Source organism: Periplaneta americana, chromosome 12, assembly GCF_040183065.1.
Source record: "Periplaneta americana isolate PAMFEO1 chromosome 12, P.americana_PAMFEO1_priV1, whole genome shotgun sequence".
Classification (NCBI taxonomy): domain Eukaryota; kingdom Metazoa; phylum Arthropoda; class Insecta; order Blattodea; family Blattidae; genus Periplaneta; species Periplaneta americana.
In genome coordinates, this window is record NC_091128.1 from 68,270,134 (window position 1) to 68,283,440 (window position 13,307).

The 13,307-nt window shown below is 36.9% G+C and overlaps 1 protein-coding gene across 11 annotated transcripts in view; it reads left to right on the top strand.

The window, feature by feature from the left end:
* LOC138710526 (glycerophosphocholine phosphodiesterase GPCPD1-like) overlaps window positions 1-13,307 on the top strand; it is a 279,131-nt gene that overhangs the window by 182,401 nt on the left and 83,423 nt on the right. For all 11 annotated transcript variants that reach the window (XR_011335253.1, XM_069841478.1, XM_069841485.1 and 8 more), the window contains 3 exons: window positions 410-540; window positions 7,472-7,607; window positions 12,616-12,776. Coding sequence is in view for 10 of the 11 variants with exons in the window: in XM_069841478.1 (XP_069697579.1) it covers window positions 410-540; window positions 7,472-7,607; window positions 12,616-12,776 (428 nt within the window). In the remaining variant the exon portion in view is untranslated. The remainder of the gene's footprint in view (window positions 1-409; window positions 541-7,471; window positions 7,608-12,615; window positions 12,777-13,307) is intronic.

Below are 13,307 nucleotides of genomic sequence, written 5' to 3' on the forward strand. Positions count from 1 at the left end.
CAAAGTAAATGACTAATTTACGTAAAAAAAACGTAACGAGTAAACTACCTTGCCAAGCGTGGCTGATTGAAGGAACATGTACAGGGGCACATGTAAATTGCGAGTTAATTAGTCCCAATACTAATTCCTTTGAATTGTACGTTTCTTAAAAACAACCCTGAAAAAAAATACCAAAATTATTATTGTCATCATCCTCTTCATCTTCCTTTTCCCGCTCTTTCCTTTCTTCTCCTCTTCCTCCAGAATCTCGACGTTTCTAATAGTATTATAGTATGAATAGTAGAAGTATTTTTAAAATATCTAAAATGTTCCCTACAATGTAGTGCTGGACTCTCTGCTGGTCACATGAAATGTTACGTGTTTTAATGTGTATTATATACATCGTGGTTGCAAAATAATTGTGTTGCAGGATGGAACATACGAACTGAATCATCCATTTGACCTGAACATGTATCTGGATACAGTTCTGAAAGTGGTGCTGGATGCTGCTGGCAGTCGTAAGATTGTGTTTTCTTGTTTCCATCCTGATATATGCACAATGTGAGTAAAATTCGTTATAACTTAACACATTAAGTTCCATCAAGATTGCAAATCTTAATTAAATACCTACTTTCTTAATGCAAATGATTTGTTTATAGTAATAAACTTTGCTAAATGCTCGTCATTAATAGATGCCATCTGTTTGTATTATGCTTAATGCAAATTTCATTAATGTCCTGATACTTCACAGCAAATGGAGGCAATGTTCAAACACAGGCAGTGTTGCCACGTTGTGTAGTAACCATTCAACTTCTTATTTGAGTTGTGTAAGCAATGGACACCTAATAAATTTTATAGGGCAATTTAGGCATCTCTTAAAAAGAACAGCCATAGCCTAAAATTGATTACCATTTTACATTCATCTCCTGAATTAAACATTAATTACCAACAGAATTAATTAATTTAAGTCAAGTAATGGGCGTAGTAGTTGTCTGTTATATATGTTCTCCAACATAACTCAAGTTCAGTTTTAGAAAATATTCGAAGACAAGTCTGGAAACGGGTAATAAAGATTGTATACACCATGTGTTCATTTCAAAACTTCGGGCCTTGAATAATTGAATAGCCGTCCAGAACAAGGTTGTAACTCTCATTTCTCATAAGTAGGATTTATCATGAATAATGGTTGTTAATGATGCAGTATATGTAATGCTTGTACTCATATTAAAATCAGCACACATGTCTGATTGTCAGCCTTGCTCTAAAAAATTAAAAGTATGTACAGCACAATGTGTCAGACTGTAATTCTGACCATTATTTGGTAATTGGAGAACTAAGAGAAAGACTATCAGTAGCCAAGCGAGTAGAGCAACAAGTTAATATAAGATGATTCAGTATTCCGAAATTGAAGGACGAGGAAACTAAGCGACATTATCAGGTAGAAATTTCAAATAGGTTTGCCGTATTGGCAAGTTCCAACAAAGTTGAGGAAGAGTTAGATGTTAATAGTGTGTGGGGAAAATATCCGAGATAATATCAAAATTGCAGCTGAATAGAGCATAGGTTATTATGAAACTAAGAAAAAGAAACCGTGGTTTGATGAAGATTGTTGCATGGTAGTAGAAAGAAGGAAACAGGCAAAATTGAAATTCTTACAGGATCCAGTTGAGGTGAATAGAGATAATACCGGTAATTATTTCAATAAAAGACTGGAAACAAATCGTACACTTAGGAATAAAAAGAGAGATTACTTGAAGGAAAAACTGAATGAGGTAGAAACAAATAGTAAAAATAAAAACATTAGAGATTTATATAAGGGCATAAAGGAATTTAAGAATGGATATCAGGCAAGGGTAAATGTGTTCAAGGATGAGAATGGTGACTTGCTTGGAGACTCTCATTCAATCCTGAACAGATGGAAAAACTATTTCGGGCAACTACTACATATACATAGGCCAAATAGAAATGATCAGGACGAAATTGAAATACAAACTGCTGAGCCATTTATACCCAAACCCACACTTTCTGAAGCAATATTGCGATAGAAAATCTGAAAAATCATAAGTCGCCAGGTATCAATCAAATTCCAGCAGAATTAATACAAGAGGGTGGAAGCACATTATCTAGCGAAATTTATAAACTTGTGCTTGCTATTTGGGAAAAGGAAATTGTACCAGAACAATGGAAGGAGTCCATAATCATACCTATCTTTAAGAAGGGGGAACTTTCGAGGAATATCACTTTTGTTGACATCGTACAAAATTTTGTCCAATATTCTTTTGAGAAGATTAACTCCATATGTAGATGAAATTATTGGGGATCATCAGTGTGGTTTTAGGCGTAATAGATCAACTATTGATCAGATATTTTATATTCGACAGATAATGGAGAAAAAATGAGAGTATAAGGGTACAGTACATCAGTTATTCATAGATTTCAAAAAGTTGTATGACTCGGTTAAGAGAGAAGTTTTATATGATATTCTTACTGAATTTGGCATTCCCAAGAAACTAGTTCGATTAATTGAAATGTGTCTCAGTGAAACATACAGCAGAATCTGTATAGGTCAGTTTCTGTCAGATGCGTTTCCAATTCATTGTGGGCTAAAGCAAGGAGCTGCACTATCACCTTTACTTTTGAACTTTGCTGTAGAGTATGCCATTAGGAAAGTCCAGGATAACAGAGAGGGTTTGGAATTGAATGGGTTACATCAGCTTCTTGTCTATGCAGGTGACGTGAATATGTTAGGAGAAAATCCACAAACGATTAGGGAAAATACGGGAATTTTATTTGAAGCAAGTAAAGAGATAGGTTTGAAAGTAAATCCTGAAAAGACAAAGTATATGATTATGTCTCGTGACGACAATATTGTACGAAATGGAAATATAAAAATTGGAAGTTTACCCTTTGAAGAGGTGGAAAAATTCAAATACCTGGGAGCAACAGTAACAAATATAAATGACACTCGGGAGGAAATTAAACACAGAATAAATATGGGAAATGCGTGTTATTATTTGATTGAGAAGCTTTTATCATCCAGTCTACTGTCAAAAAATCTGAAAGTTAGAATTTATAAAAAGTTATATTATCGGTTGTTCATTATGGTTGTGAAACTTGGACTCTCTCTTTGAGAGAGGAACAAGGTTAAGGGTGTTTGAGAATAAGGTACTTAGGAAAATATTTGGGGCTAAGAGGAATGAAGTTAGTTACAGGAGAATGGAGAAAGTTACACAACACAGAACTACACGCATTGTATTCTTCACATAATTAGGAACATTAAATCCAGACGTTTGAGATGGACAGGGCATGTAGCACATATGGGGGAATCCAGAAATGCATATAAAGTGTTAGTTTGGAGGCCGGAGGGAAAAAGACCTTTGACCAGGCCGAGACGTAGATGGGAAGATAATATTAAAATGGATTTGAGGGAGGTGGATATGATGGTAGAGACTGGATTAATCTTGTTCAGGATAGGGACCAATGGCGGGCTTATGTGAGGGCGGCATTGAACCTCCAGGTTCCTTAAAAGCTAGTAAGTAAGTATAGCACAATGTGTTTTTCCCCATTTTTGAAGAATTTCGTATTTGCTGGTTACAGCCTTGTTCTGGATGGCTATTCAATTTTAGATGTACAGGGGACATGATTTTGAGGAAAAACACGTTGATTTAGTTTTCGAAGGGGAAGTTCAAAACCATTGCTGACTGAATTTTCTGTTCTACCCCTTCACTCCCTCACTCTCATTATTGAATTTCAAATTGTACCTCTTAACTTCAGACATCATTTTAAAGGGGATGATCCATTCATTTCTGAGATGCAGCTAAAAGTGTATTATGTAATGAATTAAAGTTCATTTGATATTAGACCGTATTATGAAGGTACTGTGTGTACTAGGAAACAATTGTGTTGTTTGCCTGAAGTTCCTGGTGACATGGATTTGTCCAGCATCTTTTATTTTAATTTTAATTTTTTTTTTTATTTTATTTTTTTACATACTTCAATATCTAAACTCATGTCACATGTGTAAGATCTTTGAGTATTTATCAGTAGGCCATGAACTATTGTGATTCTGTTTCTATTGTCATTTGTTATAAATGGCTTGTATTCATTTTTAGCCCTTCAAATCATATTATTATTCTTCATGAAATTATAAAAAAAAAATAATTTGGTCCATCGGTTTCTGAGAAAGAGCCATCGACATACGCGATATGATCTAAGATATTCAAGTGTGTATAAATTAGAGATGGGAGAAAAAATTACTAGCAGCGATTTTTCACCGGTGATTAAAAAATCACTTTCACTCCAGTGAGTGAACTGTTCGTTAAACAGTGAAGTGATTAAGCGGTGATTTACTAATTGCACCAAAAACAACTGTAACGAATCACTATTTCCTCAGTGATTTCAACCCTTGATCTAGGTTTCAACATACAGCTCAATGTCTTACATTGCAGTCCTCTGCCACCTGTTGAGCAATTTTTGAACTGCTTGACATTACATGAATTTTTGTTCTTTGTAAGCTTGTATGATTTGTGATGAAAGAAAATACTGTACTGCAATTTCAGTGCTGAGTTGAACAACTTAGTGATGTGGCATAACTCTCTTTAGTAGATTTTTAAGAACTAGGTTACTTTCAACATAAAAATAGTTGTCGACCTGGTTGGCGAGTTGGTATAGCACTGGCCTTCTATGCCCAAGGTTGCGGGTTCGATCCTGGGTCAGGTCGATGACATTTAAGTGTGCTTAAATGCGACAGGCTTATGTCAGTAGATTTACTGGCATGTAAAAGAACTCCTGCGGGACAAAATTCTGGCACATCTGGCGATGCTGATATAACCTCTGCAGTTGCGAGCGTCGTTAAATAAAACATAACATAAAAATAGTTCTATAGTTAGCTATATATTCTAATGCACTGTTATAGCCCTTCGGCCCCCTACTTGTTTCAAATATAACACTCTAGAGGTCCATGACGTAATTCTAGAGAAATGACCATTTCTCTATTAATTCGTCCTGGACCTCTCTCATGTTTTCTTGGTAATTAGCGGGGCTTTAAAAATGTTATGGTGGCTTACCAGTGAGACAACTAGTCAGCTTGGTGAAATTACAGAAGCACAATTAAAAAATCGGTTTTTTTTTTAATTCAAGAAAAAATTAATCGGCCCTAGTAACAAGAAATTGGTCACCGGCGTAGCTCAGGCAGTAGCGCGTTTGCTTGCTGGTCCGGAGTTGCGCTCGGGTGTGAGTTCGATTCCCGCTTGGACTGATTCCCAGATTTTTCAACCATAAGGCGAATGTCAGGCAACTTATGGCAGATCCTCGAATTCATCTCGCCAAATACCATCTCATCACCAATACCATCGACACTAAATAACCAAGTAATTGATACGGCGTCGTTAAATAACCAAAAGATGGTGGGCTACAACACAACAGTGTATTAGAATATACTAACAAGCATACAACGATTTATATTTTGAAAGTATTTGTACCTGCAAACTGAAGTCACTTGTTTATCATTATATATAGACCTATATCACGGAAGCCAGTTAAGCTAAAGAACATTTTGCCTTCGTAGATTCCTGGAGAATTACCACTAATATTTACCGTATATTGTAGTAGTTTAACCATACTATAACTGTGGAATGTGTGAATAAAAAGAAGGAAGAGGCTAGAATTATGCAGGCCTACAAATAACACTTTGTTCAACCACACTTATGAGTTTATCACCTTTATTATACATGCAGCCAAATGAAAATTACATAATGCCGGTATTTAAGTTAAATATTCTTATTTTTAAAATCCGCAAATAATCTCAACTATGTGTCCGATTTCATTATAATATATTTCTTCTGCGTTAGTTCTGTTTTTTCTCTGCACTGTCAATGCACCCATAATATCGTAGGCCTATTCCTTTCATTATTTTAACACTAATGCATCTACGATCATAATCACATTCACCAATAATTCAAAACAGTTTATTGCTCGCATTTAGTAGTGATAAATCACTTCCAATCGCCCCCACTCGCTAGATCACTGCTCTACTAGTGATCAGCTGGTCCGGTCTCTCGTCGTCATCACTGGTAACTGGAAATCACCTCTAATCACTGGATCACTGGTTAAAATCACCGTGATCGAAAATGAGCTGTCACTGCTTCACCGGTGAGTGAAAAATCACGTTTTACCCCATCTCTAGTATAAATAAACTTTAAAAAAATTCAAAAGTGGGGTGGTGGTAAATGGGTGGAAAAAAAATTCAATCAGCAGTGGTTTTGAACTTCCCTGCATAAACTAAATTCATGTGTTTTTCTTCAAAATCGTATCTTTTGCACATCTAAAATTATTCAAGATGGGAGGTTCTGAAATGAACACACAATATATTGGTGGCCCACTGAAGTGGTATGCAACTTGAAAATGGGTCACAGTCCTGCCATCCTGCCATCTATCCGGAATATGCGAAACCCGAATCACGCAAGTGAAGTGGATAGGCATTAGATACACACACACACTCACACACACACACACACACACACACACACACACACACACACACACACACACACTCACACACACAATTACAAAATATTAGTGCATACTGCTGGATCTCATAAACACGAGTATTTGCAGTGCCCATGTATTTCTTAGCTATGTTGTTCCTTATTCCTTGATCTATCAGACAGTTTTTAGTGTTTTTATTATTTTCTAGGGGTTCTTTAGACGATAGTTTTTTTTTTTTAGATGCAGTTAGTCCAGAATGTGTTGATGGTTGGCTTCTTTTCTTTTACAATTTGTGCAACAGGGAAATTTCTTTCCTTCATTGTCATTTTCCATTTCTTTCATATGACCAGTTTTTATCTTAGATAAAACAGCTTGTTTTAGCTTGCTAGCTTCTCAACAGATAAGAGGTTGATGGAAATAAATAGCCTACATCAGTAGTGTACGCACCTAGATTGGGAGTTGCAAACTCTGGGATGGTATATTTTAAACAACATGCATTAAATTATACACAATGGCGCAAACTAGACCTTTCTACGATTAATGGTTTCCAAGTAACATACCTCTAAATGTGGATACTGGCAATGCATGTGACATCCCATTGCTATGCCACACTGCAGCAAGTCCATTGTTGCTTTAGTTAATTACGTTACAATCACTATAATTCATGTCCAGATCACGATAAATATCGTTTTTCTTTGCATAACAAAGTGTTAAGCAGCTGCGAGCTTACACAACTCAACCCACAGGTTCAGCAATGTGATATCAGTAGCAGTGGTGGACGAAATTCCTTCGCTCGTATATTGAAACTGATATTTTGAGTTGTGATTTTTCAGAGCTGTACTCAGCTCCCTGTTGTCTACAACATATGAATTTTTTTTTTTTTTTTTTTTTTTTTTTTTGAGTGCCCCTTTATGTTTTTCCTCTTTTGTGGGATAATGTCGCAAGAAATATTCATTGTTTAACTGTCGAGTCCCAGAGTCTGATGAAAATGGATGTATTGTTACAGGATCCGCCTTAAGCAGAACAAGTATCCTGTTATGTTTTTGACTCAGGGAGTCACCCAAAAGTATCCAGCATACAGAGATCCTCGGACACAGTCTATTCCCATGGCTGTGCATTATGCTAACAGTGCTGGGATATTGGTAAGTTATTGGATGTGCATGTGATGTCTAGAGATAGATGTGTATGTGTGTGTGTGCACGGTGCATATATAATAATGTATTAGTTTGGCCTACAGAGTATTTCACGGCTATATAATGTTAATAATACAATGCAATGTAAACATTATTACTGGTGCAAATCAAGCTTTCAGGTATAACTCCCTGTAAAGTTGATTTGAATAATTTCTAGGGAAAAATTGTTCCGGGGCCGGACATCGAACCCGGGACCTTTGGTTAAACATACCAATGCTCTATGTACGTTTAACCAAAGGTCCCGGGTTCGATGCCCGGCCCCGGAACAATTTTTCCCTCGAAATTATTCAAATCAATTTTACAGGGAGTTATACCTGGAAGCTTGATTTGCATAATACATGTTACTGTTCGTTAACAGAAAACCACAATTTAAGTCACACAGAGTTAGTGTGCACTTGATGTTGGTTGCTTGACGATAGCCTAGATCATATATGTAACAGATATGTCGGGGTTATAGGCTTTGAGGTTAACAACGTTTGTCAGGTTTACTATGCTGCCATCTAGTTGTTACATAAGGAGTCACGTCATAATACCCATTTGAATTGCATTAGCGACTGTGCTGCCATCTCGTATTTGTTTACGGCGGACAGGTGGCGATCCTGGCGGTTGTTCTCTTCAAAGTAATGCCGATTTTAACGTAGAGAGGAGTTATCTGTTACATATATGATCTAGGACGGTAGTCAGCCCACTTTGAGGTCTGTGGATATAGAGGGAAAAATTGGATCAGTAGTACGTGTAACCAAAGGTCCCGGGTTCGATGCCGGCCCCGGAACAATTTTTCCCTCGAAATTATTAATTATTACTGGTATTTTTTGTTCACTCTCTCTCTCTCTCTTTCTCTCTCTCTCTCTCTCTTCTTCATTATTTTAATACCCATCATATTTGTTGTCTTCAGTATGCCATCAGTATAGCTCATGTGCTAGGCATGTTTGCCTGCTGATCTGGAGTTGCACTCAGGCATGAGTTTGATTTTAGCTTGAATTGATTACATGTTTGGTTTTTCGCGAGGTTTTGTCAAACTGTAAGGCAAGTGTGAGATAATCACATGGCAAATCTTGTATCTCATCTTGCTAAATACCATCTCACTGTCACCAGTAGTTCGTACAGCATCGTTAAATAAAAAACTAAAAAAAATTTGTCCTTGTTGCTCTGTGTTTTTTGTGTTTGCCTTTGGATTCGAGTATCACAAGTTCAAACTTGAATGAATGCAATGGATTTTTCAGATAAAATAATCAGAAGTGTGGCATTCTTCTAAAAGAGAAGTAATGCTGGACAGCCTATATCACACTGAGTTTGTGACATACAAAATACTTAAAACATTCTGTTAATTATCATAAACAAAATTCTCAGAGAAGCCAGTGATACTGTCCACTTATAGTTTTTATTTTCAGGTGTAGATGTCACTGCTTCTAACTTTCAGAAGGGCCTTCTGGTGTTTAAAAATAAAAATGATATGAAAATCGTTTAGTAATGCCTGTTGCAGATACTATGGGACTCGTAGCCCGACAGATTTGTGTGTGAACATTGTGTAATGTTAATGACTTAAAATACACATTAACAGGTTGCGAAATTATAGCTTGAATAAAAGATTATCAAAAACTTGAATAGCCCTTGATTGTGTTTAAGCACATTGAGTGCACGAGATTATCTCATACTTCACATGATAATGTAATCTTTCACAAAAGATGGCAACTCAGCTCTTCTCTTTCCAACTATGTGCCATTGTTTCCTAACTACAACATTTTTATATTTTGACGTGAATACGTCTATTAAGTTCGGTCCAATACTAGTGCCATTCTAAAAAGTCGACTGACACATTTTAAGGCCAATTTTGTCGCGCCTTCAGTTTCTAAACTACATAGCATATTGCAGTGAAGTAAACAGCGATCGACAGACGAAGGACCAATGTAGCCAACATGACCTTAAGTTGAAACATGTGATGTCATCTAGTGATTCTTGAGGGGGAGGAAATTGCATGAATTGATGGGTCACGCAGTAGCCAAGGCAATGTAAGTCGAGAATGCAAAGTGATAGTATGTTTGCAATAGTGTTAAACAATTTATATTGAACCAGGCTACAATCTCAGTTGATCAACAATTAGTAGCTGACAAGTTAAATTGGAAAAATTAGCGAATGAATAGAGAAAATCACAATGTCGAGGCATATGTACCATTATCATCAGCAGCAGCAGCTAAAAAGTCTTGACTGAGCATTCTGTCTCCAAGGAGAAATGTCCAAAATTGGTGCAAAGCGTAATAAAATTGGTCTTCCTCTTGATCTCACTCACAAACACACTCTCTCTTCTCTCTCTCTCTCTCTCTCTCTCTCTCTCTCTCTCTCTCTCTATCCCTCCCCCCTCCCTCCTCCCTCCCCTCTCTCTCTCTTTTTTCAAATAACAAAACATCAATTACACCCTTATTATTCCGTAGAATTGTACTTACTATATTAACCTCAAATCTCTAGCCTAGATCCTATTACAAGCAATTCAGGATGTTCACTATAATTCACACCCTTTCACTATAAATCTATCTCATTTTACTACCACTATAACTCTCAGAATTTACTTTTAAGCTCAACACCCAATATAAATCACTGGAGATTCACTATGTTTCTCTGCTTACTATACTTTTAAAACCACAAAATAGTGTGCATAATATGTTACCACCTATTAGTAAAGTCCTTAAGCCTATTTTTAAATACATTTTTGGTTATTGGTAAAGCCTTTAGTAGGTCTGTCTGCAAGTAGAGCATTCCAGTCCCTGATAGTATGATTGAGAAAAGAGAACTTTCCATTGTCCGTCAATTTATGTGAGTAGTCGTTCCTTGAAGAGTAATTTGGTGGCTACAATCTATTCTTTATTTCTCTCCAGGCGGCTCACCCCTGTATGTTTAGTACATTGCGCATAATCGAATTCGTGTTCTTCTGTCCGTGATTGTGTCCCATTTTAATGGTGAATTATTACGACAATGCTTGAGAGCCCGTTTTTTAATCTTTTCCAATGTCTTAAGGATCCCAACATGCAGCACTATATTCCATTACTTGAAATTTCTGTGTTGGAATTTCTCCTAAATAAATTGGCTGATGTAGAATGTGTCTATTGTCATGCTTCTAGATTCTCTGCTTGCCACTGTCTGTGACATTTATGCTACTGTTTAAATACTGTTAGTGTAACAATTATTACTGTCTTCCAAATTAGATAAAGAAAATATGAAAACATTGTCCTTTCATTCCTGAAATTAAATATGAAAATAGACACAAAGTATATTAGTATATTGTTCCTGTGTAATTATTAAGTACGAGGGTGGATCGGAAAGTAATGAACAATAATTAAAAAAAAAGTTTAATAGGTAAACAAAAATAAAAAATACACAAATGAACTAGCATCTTTTAGCTACTTTTCTACATAGGCGCCAAGTTTCTCAGCACATTTCTTCCATCGTGGCACCAGTTTCAGTATACCCTGTTCATACAAGTCCATTCGGTTGGAGTATAGTCATCTGCGGACAGTTGATTGCACTTCTGCATTGGTCGCAAAGCAATGGCCAGCCAGGAATTTCTTCATGAGACTGAACAGATGAAACTCCGATTGTACAAGGTCTGGACTGTATAGTGGATGCTGGAGCACCTCCTATCCAAATGTGTTGATTTTCTCACGAACAGAAGCCACAACATGGGAGCGAGCATTGTCATGAAGAAGTTTGACATCGTCAGCATTAATGTTACCAGTACTGCATTTGTCACGAAGGGCATGATGCAACTTTACCAACTTTTGAATGTAGGCTGCAGCATTCACAGTGGTCCCGTGTTTAGCAAAGTCCACCAACAAAACACAGGCATATCCCAGAACACTGTCATAAGCACTTTCTTAGCAGATTGCGTCAATTTTTTTTTTTTTTTATTGGGCAAACAGCATATTTCCAGAGAGGCTTGCTTTGTTTCGGACATGTAGTGGTATGCCCAGGACTCATCACCAGTGACAATTCCTTTCAGAAAGTCATGCCCTTCTGCAGTGTAATGTCTTAAGTGGTCTAAGCATGTCATCATTTCGTTTGCCCTTGTGGTCGTCTGTCAGGTTCTTAGGCACCCAGCGGGTGCTAACTTTATGAAATTTCTATGTGTCATGCACGATATTGTACAATTGTATTGTATGAAATGTTGAACTGCTGAGATAAGGTTCGCAGTTGGATCTGCTTGTCGTTCAAAATTACTGCCTCAATGCTTGTGACATTCCGCTGGGTTGCAGCTGTTACTGGCCACCCGGAATGTGGCAAATCACGAAGGTTCTCATGGCCGTCTCTGAAGAATGCGCACCATCTGGAGATGTTGCTACAGTCCATACAGTCTTCCCCATACATGCCAGACATGTCCCTGTGAATTTCTCTCTGGTTATGTCCTTTAGCCCACAAAAATCGCACAACACTTCGCTGCTGTTCACAAGTTGACGACAGTAACATGCACGCCATCTTTGTTGCGTAGTTTACACTTCTCTCGCTAGAGCTGCACATGCAAAACAAATTGTGTCTGTAGTGAAAACTTCAAACTATATCTCGGTGAAATGTCAACATCCCAGCCGCAATACCAATGCTGAAAAAATTATTGTGCGTTACTTTCTGATCCACTCTTGTACAATTCAAAATTTGGTACCCTGCAGATACACTCTAAAAATATTCCAGGTTATGATGTGTCTGGATAGTGAATGGCGATCATTGTGTAAGGGGGCAGGATGGATTGGCTAAACTATACAGTAGATGAAGTGATACAATGATGTGGCAGTGGTGCAATAGAATTTGCAAGGGAATTGAAGTACTGTATTCTCAGAAAACATATTATACCTCATTTCTGATTTGTTTATTAAAATGTTGAACTACATGGGATCGAATTCAGTTCCATTTTGTGATGCCAGAAAACTGACAATGTGATCATGTAAGTATTATAGTGTTCACTTTTTCTTGCAAGGGTATCAATGTACACACAGAAGACATCTTGCGAGACTCGACACAAGTGAAATTGGTAATGGATGCTGGACTTGTCATCTTTTGTTGGGGTGATGATAACAACAGCCCTGTCACGATCAAGCATCTCAAGCAGCTTGGTATTCATGGCGTCATCTACGACAAGTAAGAAAGGAAATTATTATGGTGTAATTTCACAGTGTTTGAAAATATATTCTTTCAATATTTGTAATTTTATTATTTTGCGGATTACCATCTGTTACATTATTTTAAGTGCATGCTTTATAATCTGGTTAATGACACAGTATGTTAGATTAAGGATAGAGACTAAGTATGATGCCATATCAATACAGTACTACCAATATTTATGGCGAAGTGCATCAACCTCGGTTAAAAACGCAGTAATCATGGGTTATGAAACGACAGTTAAACAGTAATTATGGTTAAAATTAATTTCTGTGCACCATTCATAATCATCGATTACTTAAACATGGTTAGCTGACATCTCATTTAACCAGAGTACACTTTTTCTACAAAATAACTAAAGGAAAGCATCCATTCCTCTGCAAAGATAATAGTCATGTCTAAAAATGACTGAGCTTACTCCATTCTACATCGAAACGAACATGTCCTATATTTTAGCGTTGTATTTGTTAGCTCTTGGGCGCTGTTATGTTTGTGAATTGCATTTCTCCG